Here is a 24088-nt window from a genome sequence, read left to right on the forward strand (position 1 = left end):
CTGGGTTGGCCCGTCTATCAAGCAAAAAGGGCAAGGCAGCGATGCTGATAGGGGACATGGACATATCAAAGTTGATGGTTTATGTGCAGCAGGTTGAGGAGAAGAAGCTAAGGGACAGAGAAGAGTTCAGAAGTAAGAAAGCAAAGAAAGGGAATGAGTCTGGGCAGCAGAAAGGTAATGTGAACCGTTCTTCCTTTCAGCAAAAGCAAAAGGGACCTGCTCCATCATCTGCTAGTGCACTTGCACCCCGAAACAAAGGTGAGTATAATGGCCAGAACTCGCAGAACTTCAGAGCTAGACCTGCACAATCTCAAGGTAGTGTAGCACAAGGAGGTAACTGGGCTCCTTCATGTACTAAGTGTGGTAGGATCCACCCAGGTAAGTGTCGTGATGGCCAGACAAGTTGTTTCAAGTGTGGGCAAGATGGTCACTTAATGAAGGAGTGTCCTAAGAACAGGCAAGGTAGTGGAAATCAGGGCAATAGAGCCCAATCTTCATCAGTTTCTCCACTACACAGGGCAGCACCTAGAGGATCTACTTTCGGTATTGGCGGAGGAGCAAACCGCCTCTATGCGATCATGAGTCGCCAAGAGCAAGAGAACTCTCCAGATGTTGTCACTGGTATGATCAAAGTTTTTACTTTTGATGTTGATGCTTTGCTAGACCTGGGAGAAAGTTTATCTTTTGTAACCCCTTATGTTGCAAATAAGTTTGATGTTCTTCCTGAGAAACTTTGTGAACCTTTCTGTGTTTCTACACCTGTTGGAGAGTCTATTCTAGCAGAAAGAGTCTATCATGATTGTCCCGTTTCCATAAATCACAAAAGAACCATGGATGATTTTGTTGAGTTAGACATGGTGGATTTCGATGTCATTCTAGGTATGGACTGGCTCCATGCTTGTTATGCATCAATAGATTGTAGAACTCGAGTTGTCAAGTTTCAGATTCCTAATGAGCTAGTCATAGAGTGGAGTAGTAGTTCAGCAATGCCTAAGGGTGGTTTCATTTCGTACCTTAAGGTGAGAAAGTTAGTTTCAAAGGGTTGTATCTATCACTTAGTCCGAGTTAATGACTCTAGTGTTAAGATATATCCCATTCAGTCAGTTCCTATAGTAAGAGAGTTTCCAAAAGTCTTTCCTGATGATCTACCCAGAGTCCCTTCCGAGAGAGAAATAGACTTCGGCATAGACATCATACTAGATACTCGTCCTATCTCTATTCCTCCATATAGAATGGCACCAGTAGAGTTGAAATAACAGTTGAAAGATCTCCTGGATAAGGGTTTCATTCGACCAAGTGTCTCACCTTGGGGCGCTCTGGTCTTGTTTGTGAGAAAGAAAGATGGTTCCCTTAGGATGTGTATTGACTACGGTTAGTTGGACAAGGTTACCATCAAGAATAAGTATCCTCTTCCGAGGATTGATGATCTTTTCGATCAGCTTCAGGGTGCTTCATATTTCTAAAAAATTAACCTCAAATCATGTTACCATCAGATGAAAGTAAGGGAATGTGACATTCCAAAGACAACATTCAGGACCCATTATGGTCATTATGAGTTTCTGGTCATGTCGTTCGGTTTAACTAATGCACCAATAGCGTTCATGGACCTTATGAATAAAGTCTTCAAACCTTATTTAGATATGTTTGTTATCGTCTTCATTGATGGCATACTAATCTATTCAAGGAATTAAGAGGATCATGCTAGCCATCTCATAATAGTGCTTCAGACTTTGAAAGATAAGGAGTTGTATGCCAAGTTCTCTAAATGTGAGTTTTGGCTTGAGTCTGTGGCATTGTTAGGCCATATTGTCTCTTGAGAGGGAATTAAAGTTAATACTCAGAAAATTGAGGCAGTGCAGAATTGGCCTAGACCCACATCTCCAACTGATATTAGGAGTTTCTTGGGTTTAGCTGGCTATTATAGAAGGTTTGTAGAGGGGTTCTCGTCTATTTCATCTCCTTTGACCAAGTTGACTCAGAAGACAGTGAAATTTCAATGGTCTGAAGCTTGTGAGAAAAGCTTTCAAGAATTGAAAAAGAGGTTGACTACTGCCCCAGTTTTGACCATACCAGAAGGTACTCAAGGTTTTGTGGTGTATTGTGATGCATCTAGAGTTGGTTTGGGTTGTGTCTTAATGCAGAATGACAAAGTTATAGCTTATGCCTCCAGACAGTTGAAAGTTCATGAGAAGAATTATCCAACCCATGATCTAGAGTTGGCTGTTGTAGTTTTCACTTTGAAGATATAGTGCCATTATTTGTATGGTGTTCACGTGTATGTGTTCACTCAGAAAAAGCTTAATCTCAGACAAAGAAGGTGGTTAGAGTTACTCAAAGACTACGACATGAGTATTCTTTACCACCCATGTAAGTTTTTAATTCCTTAACCAGGTTGTCTGTGGGTAGCACTGCCCATGTTGAAGAAGGAAAAAGAGAGTTAGCAAAAGATGTGCACAGACTGGCACGCCCTGGGAGTCAGACTTATGGATTCCACAGAAGGAGGAATAGTGGTGACGAATAGGGCTGAGTCATCATTAGTGTCAGAAGTAAAAGGCAAGCAAGGACCAAGACATTATTTTGCTTGAATTGAAGGCAAATGTTCATACGCAAAAACTATTAGCTTTTGAACAAGGGGGAGATGGTGTATTGAGATATCAAGGTAGGTTGTGTGTACCAATGGTGGATGGACTCCAAGAAAGGATCATGGAGGAAGCTCATAGCTCCAGATATTCCATTCATCTGGGTTCCACCAAGATGTATCGTGATTTGAAAGAAGTGTATTGGTGGAATAGTATGAAGAATGACATTGCAGAATTTGTTGCTAAGTGTCCAAACTGCCAACAAGTTAAAATAGAGCACCAAAGGCTCGGTGGTTTAGCGCAGAATATAGAACTTCTGGAATGGAAGTGGGAGATGATTAATATGGATTTCATCATAGGCTTTCCAAGGTCTTGCAGACAACATGATTCTATTTGGTTGATTGTCGACAAAATGACAAAATCAGCCCATTTTCTGCCAGTAAAGACTACCCATTCAATAGAAGATTATGCCAGGTTATATATTCAAGAGGTGGTAAGACTTCATGGAGTCCTAGTCTCCATTATTTAAGATAGAGGTGCATAATTTACTGCACAATTTTGGAAATCTTTCCAGAAAGGTTTAGGTTCGAAGGTGAACTTAAGTACTGCCTTTCATCCTCAGACAGATGGGAAAGCAGAGCGTACTATTTAGACATAAGAAGATATGTTGAGGGCTTGTGTGATCAATTTCAAAGGTAATTGGGATGATCACCTACCCCTTATTGAATTTGCTTACAACAATAGTTACCACTCTAGCATCCAAATGGCTCTGTATGAAGCTCTTTATGGGAGAAGATGCATATCTCCAATTGGATGGTTTGAAGTTGGTGAAGTAGGGTTGATAGGACCAGATTTAGTTCATCAAGCTATGGAGAAGGCTAAAGTGATTTAAGAGAGGTTGAAAATGGCACAGAGTTGTCAGAAATCCTACACTGATGTTAGGAGAAGGGCGTTAGAGTTTCGCATTTTTGTTGTTTTTACTTACTTGTGACAAATCCCTATTGATAATTGACGCTTGCGTCACCCCTTAGCTTTAACATGTTTATATTCGATAATGTTTTTAGCTATGACTAATTAGAACTAAATTTTATTTTTCTATTTATTCTCAAGCCCACTTCCTTGGGACTAGACCCCAACCCTTGGTTGAGTTACTTTACTATTGTACAATCGTAGACATTTCCATTGGAAGGAGTGTCTTGATTACACAAACATCAATAACCATTATAACTTAGTCCATCTTTTGGTCCACACAGTTACATGTACTGGTGTCAAATATGGCCTGAAAATTGGTGGTCCACCCAATTCGCCCAAAATCATTGGCTCAAGATAGTTTCATATTGGTTTTACCCTCTAAATCTAACCTAACATAACTCAGTTTTAAAGTGATGTCTAAATTTTGTCAAACTGTAGCACATTTTAAAGATATACTTTAATTTGGGTTTACTAGTAAAAAATCACTTTGATTTTTAATATGGATTGGGGTCAAGTCTCGAGGTTTTGGTATCGACTGAAGGTAATGTCTCAGGTTTCAAATCTCAAGGATTGGGTCTCGGGTAAAGGTTAGATTTAGATCTCAAATCGTTCTCGGGGGTAAGTGCTTGTGTTCCTAGTTGAATCTCCAGTTAGTGTTGAAGGGTCTCGAGGTTTGGGTCAGGATCGAGGTTTGGGTCTCGTGTCCTAGGACCTGGGTCGAGGTCAAGGGTTGGGTCTGAGATGCTAGGTCTTAAGGCTCGAATCTTGAGTAAGGGTTAGATTTAAAGTAAGGTTAAGAGTCTTGGTTCAGGGTTGAGACTCAAGTCGAAGTCCTGAGTTAGGGTTTGGTCAAATTAGATGGTTTCCTCCTAATGAGAATATACTTAAGTGAAACATTGATGCTTCTTTTGACCTTATTTTGGGAGGAGCAGAGTCAGACATGCTAATCCATAAATCTCATGGAAACATCATGAAAGGTTTCTCTAGTTGATCAGATAAGCCTCATGACTCCCTTATGGTTGAGGCTTTGGGTGTTCGAGAAACACTAAGCTCGCTAAAGGAACACTTTTCATCAATATCAATTATTGTGGAAATTGAAAGTCTTTTGGTTAAACAAGCATCAGAAAAATCTTACAAGAACTCTTAGTTTTTTTTTATATTATTATTGAGATTGTATAACACTAATGTGTAGCTTTACTTCTATTTCCCAGTCTTTTGAGTGCACCAATGTGCCCATTAGCTAGCTCGGGCTTCTGGTTCTACATCTAATGCTATGGAATTGAAACTAGATCCCCCATCTTTATTCCTTATCTACTAAACATTCCTTAGATTAATAATTGATTAGAATGCCTTTTTCGGAAGTAAAAAAAAAGATGTAATGTATCTCATACATAAAAAACCTAATGCATATTCGAGATAAATGAATCCATACACCAGCATATCGATAGTAAAACAATGAATTTATGTCATGCTAAACGATGATAAAGGTTATTCAGAAATTTGCTGATTTCTTTTCCTCATGGATAGAACTCCATTCTAACATATAGACATACCTTCTATAATTTAGAGTCCTGGATGATCTCAGATGAAATACATTAGCAATCTAGTTCGGCATGTTGTTCATGTACTAATTGGAAGAGAAACTTGTTTATATCCAAGTGAACTAATACACAGCGAAGAGGTTTCCACCAAGCTAGGTTCATCTGATATTGTCATTAAGTACATTAACGACATTATACAAATGAATGGATCCTTAAGTCTAACCCAAATGTACTTTCTACTTTGAGTAGTACAACTACCAAGGCTTCATTTTCCATATTTTTCATACAACAAAAACTACCCAGCATGACTTGTTCACTGCTTTCTTCTCGTTTATTTCAGAAATTACGGTTAAACTACCAGATAAATGAAGATACCACTTTGTTAAATTTAAATTTCCTGAGTTCAAAGCAAAGGACATGAGGCTTGACATTCGTAAATTTTTTTGAATTTGTTTCCCCAAGTAGTACATGGGAATACCTCATAGTTTTTACAAATGTTTTAGGCCATGTGGAGGTGCCACTTTAAGGGCACCCCTAACTTATGAATAGTATTCCAACCTTAACCACATATTTGAAAAGAAAGGCACTACAATTACAACTTTTCACTTAATTGAATGGCAGAAAATTTATAAAGGGTTTTGAGGCCATGGTATAAAGATAAAACTAACCCCTGTTTGAAGTTATGATTGTAATAATTTGACAAGATGTATCCTCACTAATTAATAAACTTATCAGCATCATTATGTCTACTAATAACTTAATTACTCTGCACAATTCATTCTCCTTCTTTTAATCTACATTCTACGCTATGATTCAGTTATGATCATGAATCGAAAGAATCTTTGGTGGTTGGTCGATCCACAAGCACAAATAGCGGATAACTCTGTCTTGTTAGACTTAGGCAGATGAGAAGAAATCACATAACATTTACTGTCTCTGCATTAGGCTTAGAAATATACATTGACCTTGTACTTAGAAATGACTTATATTCTTATTAGCTACTACTAATGATAACTAAGATGCTTTTGAATTGAATTATCATTGTGAAGATCTATGATGAACTGGAGAGGCGCACTCTTGGTGTTGAATGTGAGCTTGATAAAAGCTACAAATGGACATTTCTGCAGAAACCATAAGGTATATATCTATCTTAAGCCAGACTGCACATCAGTCATAAGTATGTGTTTTTTTAAATGCTTCTAATCTAGTTAATATATCGCAGGATTCATTCATGTTCTGAAGAAGTGCCCATTTGTAGATTTTATCAAGCTCTGGTTCAACATCAAGAGTGAGCCTATCCAGTTCATCATAGATCTTCAAAGTGATAATTCAATTGAAAAGCATCTTAGTTATCATTAGTAGTAGCTAATAAGCATATAATTTATTTCTTAGTACAAGGTCAATGCATATTTCTAAGCCTAATGCAGAGACAGTAAATGTTATGTGATTTCTTCTTATCTGCCTATGTCTAATAGGACAGAGTTATCTGCTATTTGTGCTTAAGGAGAAAATAAATAGTTTAATAGTGCACTCTTTCATTAAAAGTGAATCCTAATGTTGTTACAGTGTGAACATCATTTGATGCATCATAGAGTAATTTTTTTGGTGAGTTGTGAATAAATTACCTCATGGCTGTACCAGTAAAGGGTTTTAGGAAAGTCAAATTTTGAGTATGCAGTCATATAAATTCATGTCTTGAAACTACGAATTTTCAAGATTTTTATGAGCACCAACCTTTTACTTTCACTTTTTATTGTTTAAGAACAAAGATTAGGTGGGAGGGGTAGAGTTCTGGAAAGAGATTGTTTGTTGGGTGTGGGCAGGTTCTTGATGAATTTTATACTAAATCTTCAAAAGAAATTTGTGATGATAAGAAGGTAAGACGGTCCCTTTTTATACAAGATAAATAGAGAAAATATTTGAGTTTGACCAAGAAATCAATATATTCATGCTAATCCAAAAAAGGTAAATTGTTTAATAACTTCCCAAAAATAAGTCTTCATGTTTAAAAAGATATAAAAAATTTCTTGAGCTATTAAAATAATATCGTTTATTAGAAAGGTAAAATATTTAATAAATTGCCTATGATATCTCCTCATATTTGGAAATAGATTAAAATTTGTTTGGTCTTGAAATTTAAAAGATTTATTAGAAAGGTAAAAAAATTAATAACTTTCATAACATCACTTCGTATATTTGGGAAGAAATGAAAATTTGTTTGAGCAACCCAATCAACAGATTTTTTAGCATGGGTTTTTGCATTGTATAAATTTAATTATTGGAGTTTGAAATATTTATTGGGATGTTTAGAAGAAGAATATGTACAATTTAGTACTTAACATTTAATCTTTTAATGCTACTTAACTCACTTATGGTATCTAGATTTTTAAAATAAAAATGTAGTTTAATGTAGAGATGCTTGCAACAGTAAGATATTAAGTAGTTATTTTGGACTTTTAGAGAAGAACACATTAATTATATCTGGCTTGTAGCAGTAGCATTATGTGATTTAAACAAAAAGATGAAGGGAATTTGAATTGGTTTTTTTCAAGTAGGATTTTTTTTCTTGTGTACCCTAGGAAATAAAGTCTTGATTTTTTTCCGTAGAATTGAGAATTACATTATTTTACTAAACCCTTTTTATAGACATTATACTACAAACATTTTCTACTTATACACTTATGGTTAGAAGTGGGCAATTTTCATATTAGTGAGAAATTCTTGACAAAACAATATGGAGGCTAGCTTTATAGAATAGTGAGACACAAGTAATGAAGCTCCACAATGTAATTGACACTAACCACTCTTTTAAAAATAATTATTATGATGAAACCCTTGTTTTGTTCGAAAAAGGAGAGTGATCTTAGGAGTATTTATGCGCCTAATAACCAATTTATCCCATATATTAGCTAAGTTTGAGAGAAAATTCCTAATCGGAACAGAAATTTTAGAGTCCATTGATTGTGTTTCCTCTAACCAATATGATTAGATGCTTCAGGGTGAAAAGCAAAGAAAAAGGAGCGAAAAAGGGCACTATGCAAAAGGTCGGAGAATAGCAGCCGAAGTTGCTAAGGAGAATGGCCAAGAAACTGGAAAAATACACTACAATGGAGCAACTCCGCGTTGCGGAGCTGAAGATAGCGTGTGGAAAACAATTCAGCTTAACAGTGGAGTGCGCGCCAGGAGTGCGTCGCGAAGAGGATGCATTTGTGCACAAATTGATACGATGGGACAGGACCTGGACTCCTAAGTTTCGGCACGTGTTTTATTTCAGACTATAAATAGTCCAGTTGTATTATTTTATCATTATCCAGTTTTTGAAAATGAATTTGGTGATTTTGCTGACACTATCTAGGGCTTTTCTTCTACTCCTTCATTTTGGTAAACTCTTTTATGATCTATAAACATTATTGGATGATGTTTTGTTCTAAGAGTAGCTAAATTCCCTTATTCTAGGGTTGTTTCAACGATAATGGTGTAATAATATTTGTTTCTAGCATGAGATGGGTTTTCTTATGATTTATACTTACATTCTTGTTTAACTATTTTAATGACTGATCAACATTAAAATAAACTCATTATCCACTCTTGAACTCGGAAGACGAATAGTGGGATAAACCAAAGAATGTGAGAAGCGTGTTCATTCTAGGGTAAAACTTAGAGTGTTTCGTATATAGGATAGGCTTATACCTATATGCCGCGTTTCATTAATATAAAAGCTGATAGCTTAATGGTCTGCCATTGGTTCATGCTTATCCCTGCTCTATGATGTAGTTAGGCTGTTATTGGTGGTACGCGATTAGAGGTCGGGAGATCATGATCGTAAAATTAACCTTGTGAGTCAATAATGAGGATAACCTGTCGAATGCTAGGATGAGTTATTATTATGCTTGAAATCGGTATATGCTACAACCCAAGAATAATTTCCCAAATTGCAAAATTCCCTTGTTTGAAATTGTTTAATTGTAGTAATTAATTTTTGAGATTGTTCAACTTAGTAGATATAAACAAATTCCTGAAATTGTCTGTCGCATAAGTAAACTTATTTTAGATGCAATAAAGTTATTATTTGTTGATTTGAACTCCTTTGGGTTCGATAATCTGGCTCGAAAGAGTCGCTGTACTACTTGAGTGACCTCGCTGAAATGAAACTAAGAGATGTCGCAATCCCACATACCACCAATGTTACCTCAAGTATTCAGAAACCTACAGCTGGTGGGAGGGTTGAATTGATGCAGAATATGGTTCAAATATTGCACACAAACAGATAGTTCACTGGTCTATCTCATGAGGACCCACGAATGCATATTGAGAATTTCCTCGATATCAGTGACACGTACACCCCAACCAGAGTGAACTCTGAATATGTGAGGCTCACCTTATTCCCCTTTTCTCTTATAGGGGAAGCAAAAAGATGGCTGAACTCTGAGCCAGCAAATCTTGGGATGAACTTGCCCGGATGTTCTTGATAAGGTTTTTTCCATCGGGGGAAACAACCAAGCTGAGAAGCGACATATTAAGATTCCGACATAAAAGCGGAAAAAACATGTACTAAGTTTGGGACATGTTTAAGTCCCTGTTGTTAAGTTGTCCACATCATCATCAAGCTAACGAAGTGTTGGAACCAAACACACAAATTTTACTTAATTCTGCTGCTGGTGGACAAGCTTTGGAGAAGACGTATGCTGAGATGTTCACATTGCTTAATAGAATTTCACAAGGTAATCCCGAGTGGAATGGAGGAGGAGCTAAACCGGTCGTACAAAAGAGTGCTGGAGTGTTGGAAATGGATGCAGTGACAACCTTAACTGCACAAATTTCAGCAATGCATAATATAATGACCACACTCTTCAGCAACATGTCACTAGGACACCAGCAAGCTCAAGTTAATATGGTGCAACAACCACCAACATGGTGTGACGTATGTGGAGGTGGAGATCACACTGCTGAGGTATGCAAATCAAATCCTGAATTTGTTCATTTGTAGGTAATGCTTAGCGAGGAGGAAATCACCACAACTATGGCAATACCTACAACCCAAGCTGGTGTAATCACCCAAACTTTTCATGGGGTGGTAATCAAAATCAACACCAAGGACAGAACCAATACAGGCCACAAGGTAGTGGACAACAGTAAAATCAGCAAAGCCATGGAAACCAGCAAGGTCATGGTAATCAGCAGGCTTCCAAGCAAGGTGATATGAGTGTGGAGGACATACTAAAACAAATCATGGCTGACCAAGCTAAATTGGAAGCAGATGTCCGAAACAATCAACTGGCAATTCAGAATTTAGAGAAGCAGTTTGGGCAGTTTGCTAGTGCCCAAAATTGCCGACCACAAGGGGGTTTGCCTGGATTTACTGATCCAAACCCTAAACATGTAAATGTTGTAAGTACTCGTAGTGGTCATCCATTGGAGGAGTTAACTCCAAAGGCAAAGGCTGCTGAAGAAAAAGGAAAACATGTAGATGAAGTGGAACCAAGTGAGCAAAGGGTGAATGAGGAACCAAAAGCAAAACCACCTCCTCCATTCCCATAAAAATTCAAAAAGTAGAAGGAAGAAGTTTATTGAATTAACCAAACAAGTACATGTTAACTTGCATTTGATTGATGTGTTGCAGGGCATTCCTAAGTATGACAAATATGTGAAAGATGTGGTAGCCAACAAGAGTAGATTGGCTGAGTATGCAAAAGTGGCAGTCACTGAGGAGTGTAGTTCTAGAATCCAGAATAGGCTCCCAACTAAGTTGAAAGATCCAGGGAGTTTTACCGTGCAAATAAAAATTGGTAAGTGCATTGAGGCAAGAGGGTTGTGCGATTTCGGCGCAAGTATCAACTCGATCCCTACGTCCATGTTTCTCAAGTTGGGACTAGGAATGCCCAAGTCCACAACCATTATGTTCTAGTTAGCCGGCTGTTCGGTAGCAAGGCTAGATGGCGTTATTGAGGATGTCTTAGTCCAAGTGGGAACTCTGATTTTCCCCATAGACTTTGTCATCTTGTTTTTTGAGCCTGACCCAGAGGTCCCATTTATTTTGGGACGCCCATTCTTAGCAACCGGGGGTGCGTTAATTGATGTGGCGGCTGGTAGACTGACAATGAGGGCTCATGACAAGGTAGAGGTATTTGATGTGTACAAGGCAATGAAGTTGCCTGCAATATATGACAAGTTGTTAGCAATTACAGTCATTGATGAGGAAATGGCATCTAAATATGTTGAAGCCCGATAGCCTTTAGAGAAAGTATTAATTGGGCAAGACATTGTGGGAGACACTGAAGCCCAGGAGTTAGCTAACATTCTAGATTTCCCGAATTTAAGTATGCTTCGCAAGTTTGTTGAGCCATTAAAAAGAGTCTTGGGACCACCTCCTTAGCCATCAATTGAGGAAGCACCAATGTTGGAGTTAAAGGCTCGGCCCCCTCATCTCAGGTATTCAGTCTTAGGTGTCACTGAATCTTTACCTGTAATCCTTTCTTCTGCTTTGTTCGAAGTGCAGGTTGAGGTCTCTCTGAAAATATTTAGGAAGATGAAAAAGGCGATAGGCTGGCAAATGATTGACATACATGGCATCAGCCCAGCTTTATGCATGCACATGATATTTATGGAGGAGGGCCACAAGTCAAGTGTGCAACCTCAACTCAGACTAAACCCAATGATGAAAGATATGGTGCGTAAGGAGGTGATTAAATGGCTGGATGCGGGTATTGTATACCCAATTTCAGACAACAAATGGGTCAGCCCGGTTGAGTGTGTGCCTAAAAAGGGAGGCATGACAGTGATCACCAATGATAAGAATGAGCTGATTCCAACTACGACAATGACAATTTGGAGAATATGCATGGATTATTGGAAATTGAATGAGGCCACCAGAAAGGATCACTACCCGGTTCCTTTTATTGATTAGATGTTAGACAGGTTAGCTGGGCAAGAATATTATTGTTTCCTAGATGGCTATTCATGATACAACCAAATTATGATTGCACCAGAGGACCAGGAGAAAACTACATTCACTTGTCTGTATGGGACATATGCTTTCAAGTGAATGTCGTTTGGGCTATGCAATGCTCCAACCACCTTCCAAAGATACATGATGGCTATCTTTCATGATATGGTTGATGATTTTGTGGTGATATTCATGGCTTACTTCTTAGCATTTGGGAGTTGTTGCACCCAAATCGCACACGCAAGTGTACGTGGTCGTTCAAGTATTAAAATGGCTTTTATAAAGAGCCGGGTATCGTACCCACATGGACTTACAATTAGAAACTCGATTGTTCCAATATTTTCAGCTGAGCACAAGTGATATCAAGATTTCAAGAATGATTTATTTTATAATCTAAAAGTTAAACAAAATTAAACAAACGTGATTCAATTTCAAGGGCTTAAAACAATGATTGGGTAAACTCCAGGGCTGCAGCTCTTATCAGGATTCATGCTATTTATATTATCTAAATGAGTATTAATCAACTATCGAACCAATGATCACAGGGTTAAATGTATTTTTATGGTCTCCTGACCTCTAATCGCCTATGATAATCGACAACCTAACTACATAGTTGAGAGGGGATAGATTGGACCAAGTACCGAGCATTACGATTTCTTCCTTTATAGTGACAAAGCATGGTTTCTAGGTATCCGTATCCTAGATTCAAATTAACCTTGATTATTGAAATTTAATAATGCTCCTTATGTCCCACGTTCTATTCTCTTATTCATCTCTAGAGTTCAATGCGGACAATGTGTTTATTTCAATAGTGATCAAGCACGAAATAAGAAAAACAAGAACATTAGAAAGATTCATATGATAATTGACATTAACCCATGAAAACATAATAAATTACAATCATATTGTAGCCACAACCCTAGAACTAGGGTTTTTAGCAACTCATAATCATAGATTCGATCAAACAATGTTTAAGTATCATAGAAAGATCGAAAGTGAAAGAGTATAGGAAAGAACCCTAAAAAATGATGAAATAGCTCTCCAAGTCGTCGTTCTTCAAAACCCAGAAAAAGACTGTTTTAATAAATAAAGTATTAACCTATTTATACTAAAGTCAAAATGACCAATTATGGAACCCAGGGGTACGACGCGGAGGGATTCCCAGATTTCCATATGAGATTTTTTCTCTTCTCCGCGATGCGGCAGCTATACGGACCACTCTAACTAAATTTAAATCTCACGAATTAATTTAAGAATCCTTCACCACGATGCGGAGAGGACACATAGTACTCTGCCTGGAACTTTATTTCACGAGCAAAAGTATAATTCCTCTCTGTGACGCGGAGAGGATACGACTATGCCTTGGAATTCTTCTCTTTCTTTTTTCTTCCTTGATTCTTTTCGACTCGGATCTTTTGTGTTCCCCAATGTCCATGTTAGTGCTCGTTTCTCCCTTTAAGCTCACTTACACAACTAATCATGTTGGTTAGCTTATATATAACCAAAAGACTCGATAAGACTTTAAACAAACACATTGAATTCAAACTTAGCTTAAATACGGGCATTATTAGATTTCTAGGCATATAAATTGCGTAAGATCGAGAGTCTTTTGACAGGTGTCTGGAGAATTTGGACAGGGTTCTAGCTTGATGCGAGGAAACTAATCTCGTCCTAAACTAGGAAAAATGTCATTTTCTAGCAAAGGAAGGGATTGTATTGGGCCATAAGGTGTCAAAGCATATTCCGGTATCTAACAGTTCACGACAACCTTTAGCCAGACGCGTGTCTCCCTAAGCATGTGAGCTTAGGGAAGAGATTGGTGATATCTCTTCCCACTATGCTTAGTCCATTGCGCCATGGACTGTGGGCCGCATAGAGTATGTCCAATGGCCCGGTATGCAGGGCGTATGTTTAACCCTGTCAGCCCTAGTGGATCATTGTCCTTTGGTGTACCCAATATGTCATTCATACCCGAGGGAGTGATAGGCACATTAACTCCCCGCACAGTCACAAAATGGGATCTTGCATCCGGTGCCCAATTGGCATAGAATTCTCAGACAATGTGCAAGTTTCACTCTTCCGACTTGGCAAAGATGAAATCCATACGCAACTCCCTTTTCTACCTAAGTATCTAGGGGAACTCCCACACCAAGCTCATCTCCCTGTCAATACAAACGTCAGAGACCTCATGTGTGCTTTTTGTACCATGCTTTTCCTTCCTTGGTTATAACTTTTACCCCGAACTGCCTCGTTCGGCCTCTAGGGACTACAAGTGCGGGTGGGACATTCCCATTCCAGACACGTTTCCTATGGCTCGATGTGGTAACTTTCTTACCGGGTCTTTGTGACCTCGACATGATTACCTGCAAGCCTAAACAAAACAGCCCAAATGACTACATATCATTGATAAAAATATGGGTGGTGTGCACACACAACCCCACACTTAGTTCATTCCAGCCTCTTGCGTAGGTACTCAGACTTCCCACAAGCGTACACAAGTAAACCAAAACAACCACCAACAACTACCCATTCCAAATATTGCATACACTTATCGGTCCTACTCAAGAATTCACAACAAACAACTTATGCAACAATTTCAGACCTAGTCACCATTCAATCATGATTAAAGAGACTTTATACTCCAACTTCAAAATCCCACACAACATACATGAAGCAATCAATTTCGTGCAAGCAAATACCATTCGTGTTATTCAAAAATTCACATGCTGAAATTCATACACACATACTATACTCACTACACATGGACTGACCACCAATACAAAATTTCTCCAATCTTTGAACCAAGCGTATCACATTAAACACTAATTCACCCCAACTCACATACAACAAAAAAAAACTATTGCTCACAAGATTTCAACATACCCATAGACAACATTGCATAAACCACACCATTCAACCGAATAGACCTCATTCACCAACTATACAAGTTCAACACAACCCATTCAGTCCCACACATTCATTCACAAAACAACACATAATGTTGACTAAAGGGGTCGTCTACTCAAGACTTCGAAGGCCCAACAAGAATAACAACAACAATAAGTCATACCTCCCACTTCCACACAATAACAAACCACTCCTATACCAATAGTGCACCCACATGAACAGGTAATAGGAATTTCGAGCACAAGTTCATACATGAGAGTGATGAAGACGAGTTGAAGGGAGGGAGAATCGATGATTTGACTCCGCGTTATGGATGTAAGCGTGAACAATCGATATGAACGAAAGGGAGGGAAGAAAATCACAGTGAAAATGAGGGGAATAATGGGGATTTTTGGTGAAATTGGGGTTAAAAGGGGGATTGGGTCTGGTTATTTTATTTTGAAAATGGGTAAAACCCATTTTCACTAATGAAAATAAAAAACTGCCTTACTTGGGGCGCGATGAGGGGTGGTCACGGACCCCTCTGCCTCACCCAGGAAAATTAATTCCAGGCGAGGCAAAAATTTGCGACACGATCCGCGACGCAGCTCCTTTATGGAGCTGCCTTCTTTTTGAGGTAAACATAACTTACCGTCAAATCAAATTTTTTGGCCTCCCTCCGCGACTCGCTCACTTCACGGACCATTCTACCTCGCCCTAGAAAATTAAATCCAAGCGAGGTAAAATTTGCAACATGCTCCGCGATGTGGCTCCTTCACGGAGCAGCCTTGGGTCAAAATTCCTGTTTCCTGCACATTTTAAGCTCAAAACTCATATGTAAAAATACGATTGCCTCCCATCTAACTGCTTAGTTTTGGTTGTGGCACGACTCATATTTTTGTACTTTTCTGAATATATCATTTTTTTTACTAATTCCTATGAATTGAAATAACAAAACAAAAGAATAGAAATCCTAACTATTACAAGGGGTCACAGGTTGCCTCCGTGCAACGCCTAATTTAACGTCGCGGCACGACGAATCTCATGACTCAATCGTCATTCAATTTGATGGCTTCAAGCTCACAATCAACATCATTTTTGAAATAGTGCTTGACCCGTTGCCCATTCACAAGGAGAGTAAAATTCTTATCCTTGTTCCTTAGCTCTACTGCACCATGTTGGGTCATCCTCACAACTTCAAAAGGACCACTCCATTTAAATCGAAGCTTTTCGGGGAACAATTTCAATCGTTAGTAAAACAACAACAATAATTGATTAGGCTCAAAGGTGTGTGACACAATATGCTTGTCATGCCACCTCTTGGTCTTCTCTTTGTACAACTTAGCATTCTCATAGGCGTGAAGCCTGAACTCTTCTAACTCATGCAACTGTGTTATCCTCTTCTTTCCAACTAACTCAGCATCTAGATTCAACTTTTTAATCGCCAGCATGCCTTATGCTCCAATTCAGCTGGGAGGTGACACACTTTTCCAAACACCATTCGATAATGAAAAGTCCCTATCGGTGTCTTGTATGTAGTCCAATATGCCCACAAAGCATTGTCTAATTTGCCAGCCCAATCTTTCCTTTGGACATTCACAGGCTTTTGGAGGATCTGCTTCACTTCTCTATTAGACACTTATACCTGCCCACTAGTCTGGGATGGTACGTTGTAGCAACCTTGTGTCTTACCCCATATTTAGCCAACAAATTACGCATTGAACTATAAATAAAGTGCGTACCTCCATCACTGATCAAGGCTATTGAAGTTCCAAAACTGGTGAAGATGTGCTTCCGAATGAATTTCACAACCACCTTTGAATCATTGGATGGCAATGAAATAGCCTCCACCCACTTGGACACGTAGTCGACTGCTACTAAGATGTATTGATTACCACAGGACGATGAGAATGGTCCCATGAATTCTATCCACTAGACGTCAAAGATCTCAACTTCCAGCATATTGCTCAATGGCAGCTCATGCCTTCTAGAAATGGTGCCCATCCTTTGACACTGATTACAACCCTTCACAAAAATAGCAGGATCTTTAAAAAGAGTAGGCCAAAAGAAACCAGATTGCAATACCTTATGTGCAGTGCATTCGCCCCCATGGTTCCCACCGTATGGTTCAGTGTAACAACTCTCCACCACTTGTGCCACCTCCTGTTCAGTTACACACCTTCTCACCATCTTATCAGATCCCTGCCTGAATAAGAAGGGCTCATCCCAAACATAGAAGCGTGCATGATACTTCAGCCTCTGCTTTTGATGTGTTGAGGCCTCATGTGGAAATAAACCACTCACCAAAAAGTTAGCAATGTCAACATACCAAGGCACTTGAGCAAGGTCCAAAGAAAGCAATTGCTCCTCAGGACACTCTTCGCGAATATGCCCCTCATTCTTCACATGAGATAAATCCTGCAATCTGGACATATGATCAGCTATCTGGTTCTCATTTCCCTTCCCATTTCTTATCTCTAGATCAAACTCTTGCAATAGCAGAATCCACCTAATCAACCTCCGTTTGGCATTCTTCTTATTAAAAAAGTACCATATTACAACATGATTAGTGTAGACTATATATAACCTTGGTTCCCACCAAGTATGACCTAAACTTATCAAATGTAAACACTAATGCCAACATCTCTTTCTCAGTGACAATATAATTTGACTAGGCTGCATCAAGTGTCTTGCTAGCATAGTATATGGAATGAAACATCCTATCCTTTCGCTGCCCAAGCACTGCCCCAACCGCTATATCACTGACATCACACATAAGCTCGAATGGAAGCTCCCAGTTTGGAGCAATTAGAATATGAGCTTTTATCAACTTCTTCTTTAACAGCTCAAATGCCTGTAAATAATTCTCATCAAATACAAACTTCATCTTTTTCTCTAACATGCTGCACATGGGTCCTGCAGTCTTAGAGAAGTCATTGATGAATCTCCTGTAGAACCCAACATGTCCTAGGAAAATTTTATCTCCCTTCACCGTGAAGGGTGGTGGAAACTTTTCAATAACCTCCACATTGGCTTTGTCAACTACCAACCCATTCTTGGAGATTTTGTGCCCCAACACAATTCCCTTTCGAACTAGAAAGTGACACTTCTCCAAATTAAACACCAAATTGGTTTCTTCACATCTTGAAAGAACCTTGTCATGATTAGTGATGTACCGTGAGTTTACGGTATTTCTGATACATTTCACTTGAGAATTGTGTGTATCCAGGGCTATTTGTATTAGTTTATATGTGTTTTCCTCATGTTTGCAGTGAATACGTTCAGGCACGGAAACATGAAGACATAATTGAAAGAAGTGCAGAAAAGGGCATCTACAGAGGCAACTTACGGACCGTAGGTCCAGTTACACCCCGTAGATGATAGTCGTAGAAGGGTAGGAAAGGCATTGCTGAAGATTAGGGAATTCATGACCAAGTGTGGAACCACTGTTGTGACTTATGGACCGTAGATTGATCTACAGACCGTACTGTTGCTCCGTCAAATCATTTAGATATTGGTTCCAGTACCTGATGTTGAAAAAATCTAAGTATGGCATTACAAAGAAGAGTTACGGACCATAGATAGACTTATAGACCGTCCTGTGGAATCGTCGATTGCGACAGAGAATTTGTAGATTTTGAAGAAAGAAAAATTGCCTAAGTCCTGTGCCACAGAAGGGACCTACGGACCGTAGCTCGACCTACGGACCGTAGCTCGACTTACGGACCGTAAGTCAGTCTCATAGAATGAAGACGTATCCTGCAACTTTATTTCCTTATTTCATTTCCTTTTTAGTTAGGACTTATTTTTCTATATATATGGTATGTAAACCTCGTTTTAGGGGGTTAGCCATTATTATTTTTGTTATAATTTTTGGCTTGAGAGATTAAGTTGCAACTTTAGCAATTCTTAATTTCCTAAGCACGTTTTGGTGATTTTTACTTCAAAATTCAAGTTGAAATTTTGTGATTATTCTTCTCTACTACGTAAGTTCATGATTTATTCTTTAAATATTATGAATTGTTTTCTTGCTAATATGGGTAACTAATTCCACAACTAGGGTTGTGGGAACCATGAGAGATTAACTAAGTATGAATAGTAACTAAGTAATTCCCAAATAGTATTTTGCATGCATTGATAATTCTTTCGTCTAGAAGTGTTTTTAAAGGTGCGCAATGTGAGAACTCGCCTTGTTGTTACTTGCCAGACCAAGGAGGTAGTTAATAAGAAAAGAATTATCAGCATAGATTTAGTATGATACTATCTAATAGAATTAATTTCGATTGGTGCGAGGGTGAAAACTAAGTCATACATCGATGTGACGTCTAATATGAGGTAATGGTTAGGGTTAGTAAATTATACACATGTAGCCAGACCAAGGTGCATGGTGAAATTCTCTAGATGCCGGACCAAGGATTTAGAGATACATAACTTAACGCTTTGCATGTAATACACTAGGAAGGGATTGCTATTACTAGTGTATGCCAAGTACACGGAGCTAAGGCGAACCACTTACTCCCTATGATCCCAAACTGAATAGAACTTTGCAGAGAATGAATAATCAAGGAGTTCTGGTTAACCCTATCGGGGGAGAGTTAGGTGAAGGTGTTGGATTGCAACCTCCGAGGGTAATTGATGCAAATAATCAGGCTCCAGTTGATAATAGATTGGGAGATGCACTGAGGGTACATGAACCACAAGTACCACGTCTGCATGAAAATTTCAGGGTCTACATTAGTATTGTCGATTCTGATGGACCTCTTGTGCTACCGCCTCTACCTCAGGGGCATACATTTGTGGTGACCAGTAGCTTGATGCAGATGCTTACAGTGAGGGGCTTGTTTGCGGGGTTGCCAGCACATGATCCACATGCTCACATAGCCAAACTTAATCATGTCTGCAAAAGTTGTATAGGTCAACCAGATCGGGATATGAACGTCATTGGGTTGCGTGTATTCCCCCTATAATTGACCGGAGATGCTGTTGTGTGGTTCAATGAACTCCCTTACAAATCTATCTATACACATGAGCAGTTTACAGAGGCGTTTTTAACAAGATTCTTTCTAGTGTCCAAGAAGTTGAACGGGAAGGATAAACTCAACAACATTGTAGCAATACCTGGAGAGTCTCTGAGTAGTTCTTGGGATAGGTCACTGCCTTTATAAGGGAGGGGTGTCCCGAATCACCATATTGATGATGAGTCGCTGTAGGAGTACTTCTACCGAGGACAAGATGATAATGGTAAGGCAGTGCTCGATTTTATTGCAGTAGGTTCGTACGGTGAATGCACTTTTGCACAAATTACAGAGAAAATGGAGAAGATATCTCGAAATAATAAAACTTGGAGCAGTAAAAAGTCAGACACTAGGAGGAGCACATTTTCCGTTCAAGCTAAACACAACCAGCTCGCAGATGAGATTCGCGAGGAGATGGCACATATGAAAATTGAACTAGGTTTGGTGTTAAAGCATGTGACTGGAGGAATGGAGAAGGTAAATGTTGTGAACTATTTGACTTGAACTCCACCACCGGCAGAGGAGTATTATTTTAAAGAGGATGCTTATGCGGTGAATGAGCAGACATGGGGTTTTCGACCAAATGCCCAAGGTTCCAACATGGATAATTGGCGCCAAGGTCAAGGAAACCAAGGTCAAAACTATGGCAATTACAACCGCGAGGGTCAATATGTTCGGGATGGGAACTACAATCGTGACAACAATTACAACCGGAACAACTATGGCAACAGAAACGATCGGACTGGACCTTATGTTCCTCCTTAAAATTGGATTCTACTCCTAGGGAAGATGGAGGTAATATGTCACTTATTGAGGATATGATGCACAAAATGATGAGGAGGTTTGACGCGACTAATGAGAATGTGAAGGAGATACAAAATGACTTGTCTGGTATTGGTCAAAAAGTTGACACCCACGCAGTGTCGATCAAGCAACTTGATCTAGATATGACTCAGTTGTCGACTACAGTAAACCCACCTCAACCTGGCACTCTTCCTAGTAATACTATCCAAAATCCAAAGAATGATGGACAATGTATGGCAGTCACGACTCGAGGAGGCAAGCAGACCATTGATCCACCTATGCCATATGGGGTAGAAACTGATGCTAGTAAAGATGATGATGTGGTTGAGGTGACTGGAGAGTTCGAGAATGCGACAGAGAAGGAAGATGAGGTAACTCAGAAAGTTGTCCCCATACCCAGACCTCCACCTCTTTTCCTACAAAGAATAGAGAAAAAGACTGAAGAAAACAAATACCACAGGTTTATTAGCATGTTGAAGCAGCTTTCCATTAATGTTCCGTTGATAGAGGCTTTGGAGAAAATGCCTGGGTATGCAAAATTTATAAATGATATGGTGACCAAGAAAGGGCCGTGAGCTTCGAGGATGATGATAGATTGCAACATTGTCGCGCTATTGCTACTAGGTCCATTATGCAGAAGAAGGCAGATCCTGGTGCTTTTACTATTCCATATACCATCAGATTGTTGCAATTTGCTAAGGCAGTGTGTGATCTTGGGGCAAGCATTAATCTTATGCCATTGTCGATTTACAAAAAGTTAGGTTTGGGAGATCCAAAACCGATTGCGATGCGATTACTCATGGACGACAAAATTGTGAAGAGGCCCATGAATGTGCTCCATGATGTACTAGTGAAAGTGGAGTCGTTCATCTTTCCGACAGATTTTGTGATTCTTGACTGCGAGGTTGATTTTGAGGTTCCTATCATTCTTGGGAGACCATTTCTATCTATGGGGCGCACTTTGGTTGATATGGCAAAGGGGAAGATGAAATTTAGACTGAACAATGAAGAGGCGACTTTCAATATTTGTAGGTCTATGAAGTAAAGTAGTGAGCTCCAATCGATATCAGCGATAACCTATAGAGTAGAGAGTGCTTCTGAGGTGCAAGTTGAGGAGAGACTTGGTGTTGAGGCACTAGCAGCAACTATGATGAACTTTGAGAGTGATGGTATTGAAGAATGTAATGAGTTGGTCGCCGCACTTGATAGGTGCGAATATCGTTCGAAACCAAAGAAACTGGAGTTAGACATGAAAAATCGTGAGTCCCCACCCGCAAGACCGTCTGTTGAGGAGGTGCCGAAATTGGAGCTTAAGGCTCTACCATCACATTTGAGGTACGTATTCTTGGAAAAAGATGATACTTTACTAGTCATCATTGCGGCAGATTTGAATGGGCGACACGTAGAATGTTTGGTTCCTGTGTTAAAGAGATTCAAGCGAGTTATTAGGTGTACTATTCCGAACATTATTGGGATCCCTCCTGGTATCTGTTCTCATATAATCCAACTCATGCCAGATCACAAGCCTAGTATTGAGCACCAAAGAAGATTAAATTCGCCTATGTAAGAGGTAGTTAAAAAAAAGATCATCAAGTGGTTGGATACTAGAGTTATCTATCTCATTGCAGATAGTAGTTGGGTGTGTCCTATTCAATGTGTACCCTAGAAAGGTGGGATTACCGTGGTTCCTAACGAGGGAAATAAACTTGTTCTGATGCGGCCCATGACTGGATGTAGAGTCTGCATGGACTACCGGAAGCTAAATGCTTGGACAGAAAAGGACCATTTCCCTATGCCATTCATGGATCACATGTTGGATAAACTTGCAGGTAAGGGTTGGTATTGTTTTCTTGATGGTTAATCGGGTTACAATCAGATTTCTATAGCCCTAGAAGACCAAGAGAAGACCACTGTCACTTGCCTTTATGGGACTTTCGCCTTCAAACGGATGCCATTTGGGTTGTGCAATGCTCCAGCGACCTTCCAGTGTTGTATGATGTCGATGTTCTCTGATATGGTGGAGGATAGTATTGAGGTATTTATGGATGATTTCTCTATGGTAGGTGACTCTTTTTATCGATGTCTGGATCATTTGGCTGAGGTGCTTAAAAGGTGTGAAGACTATAATCTGGTGCTAAATTGGGAGAAGTGCCACTTTATGGTGAAAGAAGGGATAGTTTTGGGTCATCGAATATCCGAGAAGGGCATTGAGGTTGATAGAGCAAACGTAGAGGTAATAGAAAAGCTTCCACCACCTATCTCTGTAAAAGGTGTTAGATTTTTTCTTAGGCATGCAGGTTTCTATAGGAGGTTCATCAAGGACTTCTCTAAAATTGCACATCCACTGTGAAAACTTCTTGAAAAGGAGTACAAGTTTGATTTTGATGATGCTTGTCTGAGAGCATTTGGAGAGTTGAAGGAGAAGTTGGTTACTGCACCTATCATTATTTCACCGGATTGGGGACAACCGTTTGAGGTAATGTGCATACGAGTGGAGTGGCGCTTGGTGTAGTATTAGGACAGAGGAGAGAGAAAATTCTTCATCCTATTTACTATGCTAACAAAGCTCTAAATGTGGCCCAGAAGAATTATACTGTGACTGAACAAGAACTTTTTGCTGTGGTTTTCACATTCGAGAAATTTTGATCCTACTTGCTTGGTACTAGGGTCATAGTGCATACTGACCATTCTTCATTGATGTAGTTGATGGCAAAGAAGGATGCAAAACCAAGGTTGATTAGATGGGTATTGTCGCTACAAGAGTTTGACTTTGTGTTGAAGGATAGAAAGGGGACTCAAAATCAAGTTCCGATCACTTTTCCAGATTAGAGGAAGAGGCGATGCTAAAGCTTGGTGATAGGGCTGAAATCAATGATGCTTTTCCAGATGAACAAGTATTTGTTGCTTCTCCAGATTTGACTCCTTGGTTCGCAGACTTTGCTAATTATTTGGCAAGTGATTTGGTGCCTCCGAATTTGTCTTCTCACCAAAGGAAAAAGTTTATGCATGATGTGAAGAAATTCTTTTGGGATGAGCCTTACTTGTATCGTAGTTTTGCCGATGGGATTAATCATCGCTGTGTGATAGGTCGAGATGATGGGTATACTAGAGGCCTTTCATTCATCGCCGTTGGTGGGCATCATAGTGGTGTTCGGACAGTGCAAAAGATTATGCAATGTGGGTACTACTGGCCCACCATCCACCAAGATGCTCATAATTTCGCCAAGTCTTGTGACCGTTGACAAAGAGAAGGAGGAAATTCAAAGAGGCAAGAGCTTCCTATGAATCCAATATTAGTGATTGAGTTGTTTTGATGTATGTGGCATTTATTTCATGGGTCCCTTTGTG

General features: G+C 39.4%; 1 protein-coding gene across 1 annotated transcript; it reads left to right on the forward strand.

Annotated features, from left to right (window-relative positions):
- The first annotated feature begins 9656 nt into the window (after nucleotides 1–9656).
- LOC107062971 (uncharacterized) lies at nucleotides 9657–11321 on the forward strand. The gene is made up of 4 exons (XM_015314301.1): nucleotides 9657–10043; nucleotides 10253–10585; nucleotides 10713–10878; nucleotides 11017–11321. The coding sequence occupies exons 1-4, from the start codon at nucleotides 9657–9659 to the stop codon at nucleotides 11319–11321; spliced, it is 1191 nt and encodes a 396-aa protein (XP_015169787.1).
- Nucleotides 11322–24088: the final 12767 nt, after the last annotated feature.

Source organism: Solanum tuberosum, unplaced genomic scaffold (genome assembly GCF_000226075.1).
Source record: "Solanum tuberosum cultivar DM 1-3 516 R44 unplaced genomic scaffold, SolTub_3.0 scf00295, whole genome shotgun sequence".
Taxonomy (NCBI): Eukaryota; Viridiplantae; Streptophyta; class Magnoliopsida; order Solanales; family Solanaceae; genus Solanum; species Solanum tuberosum.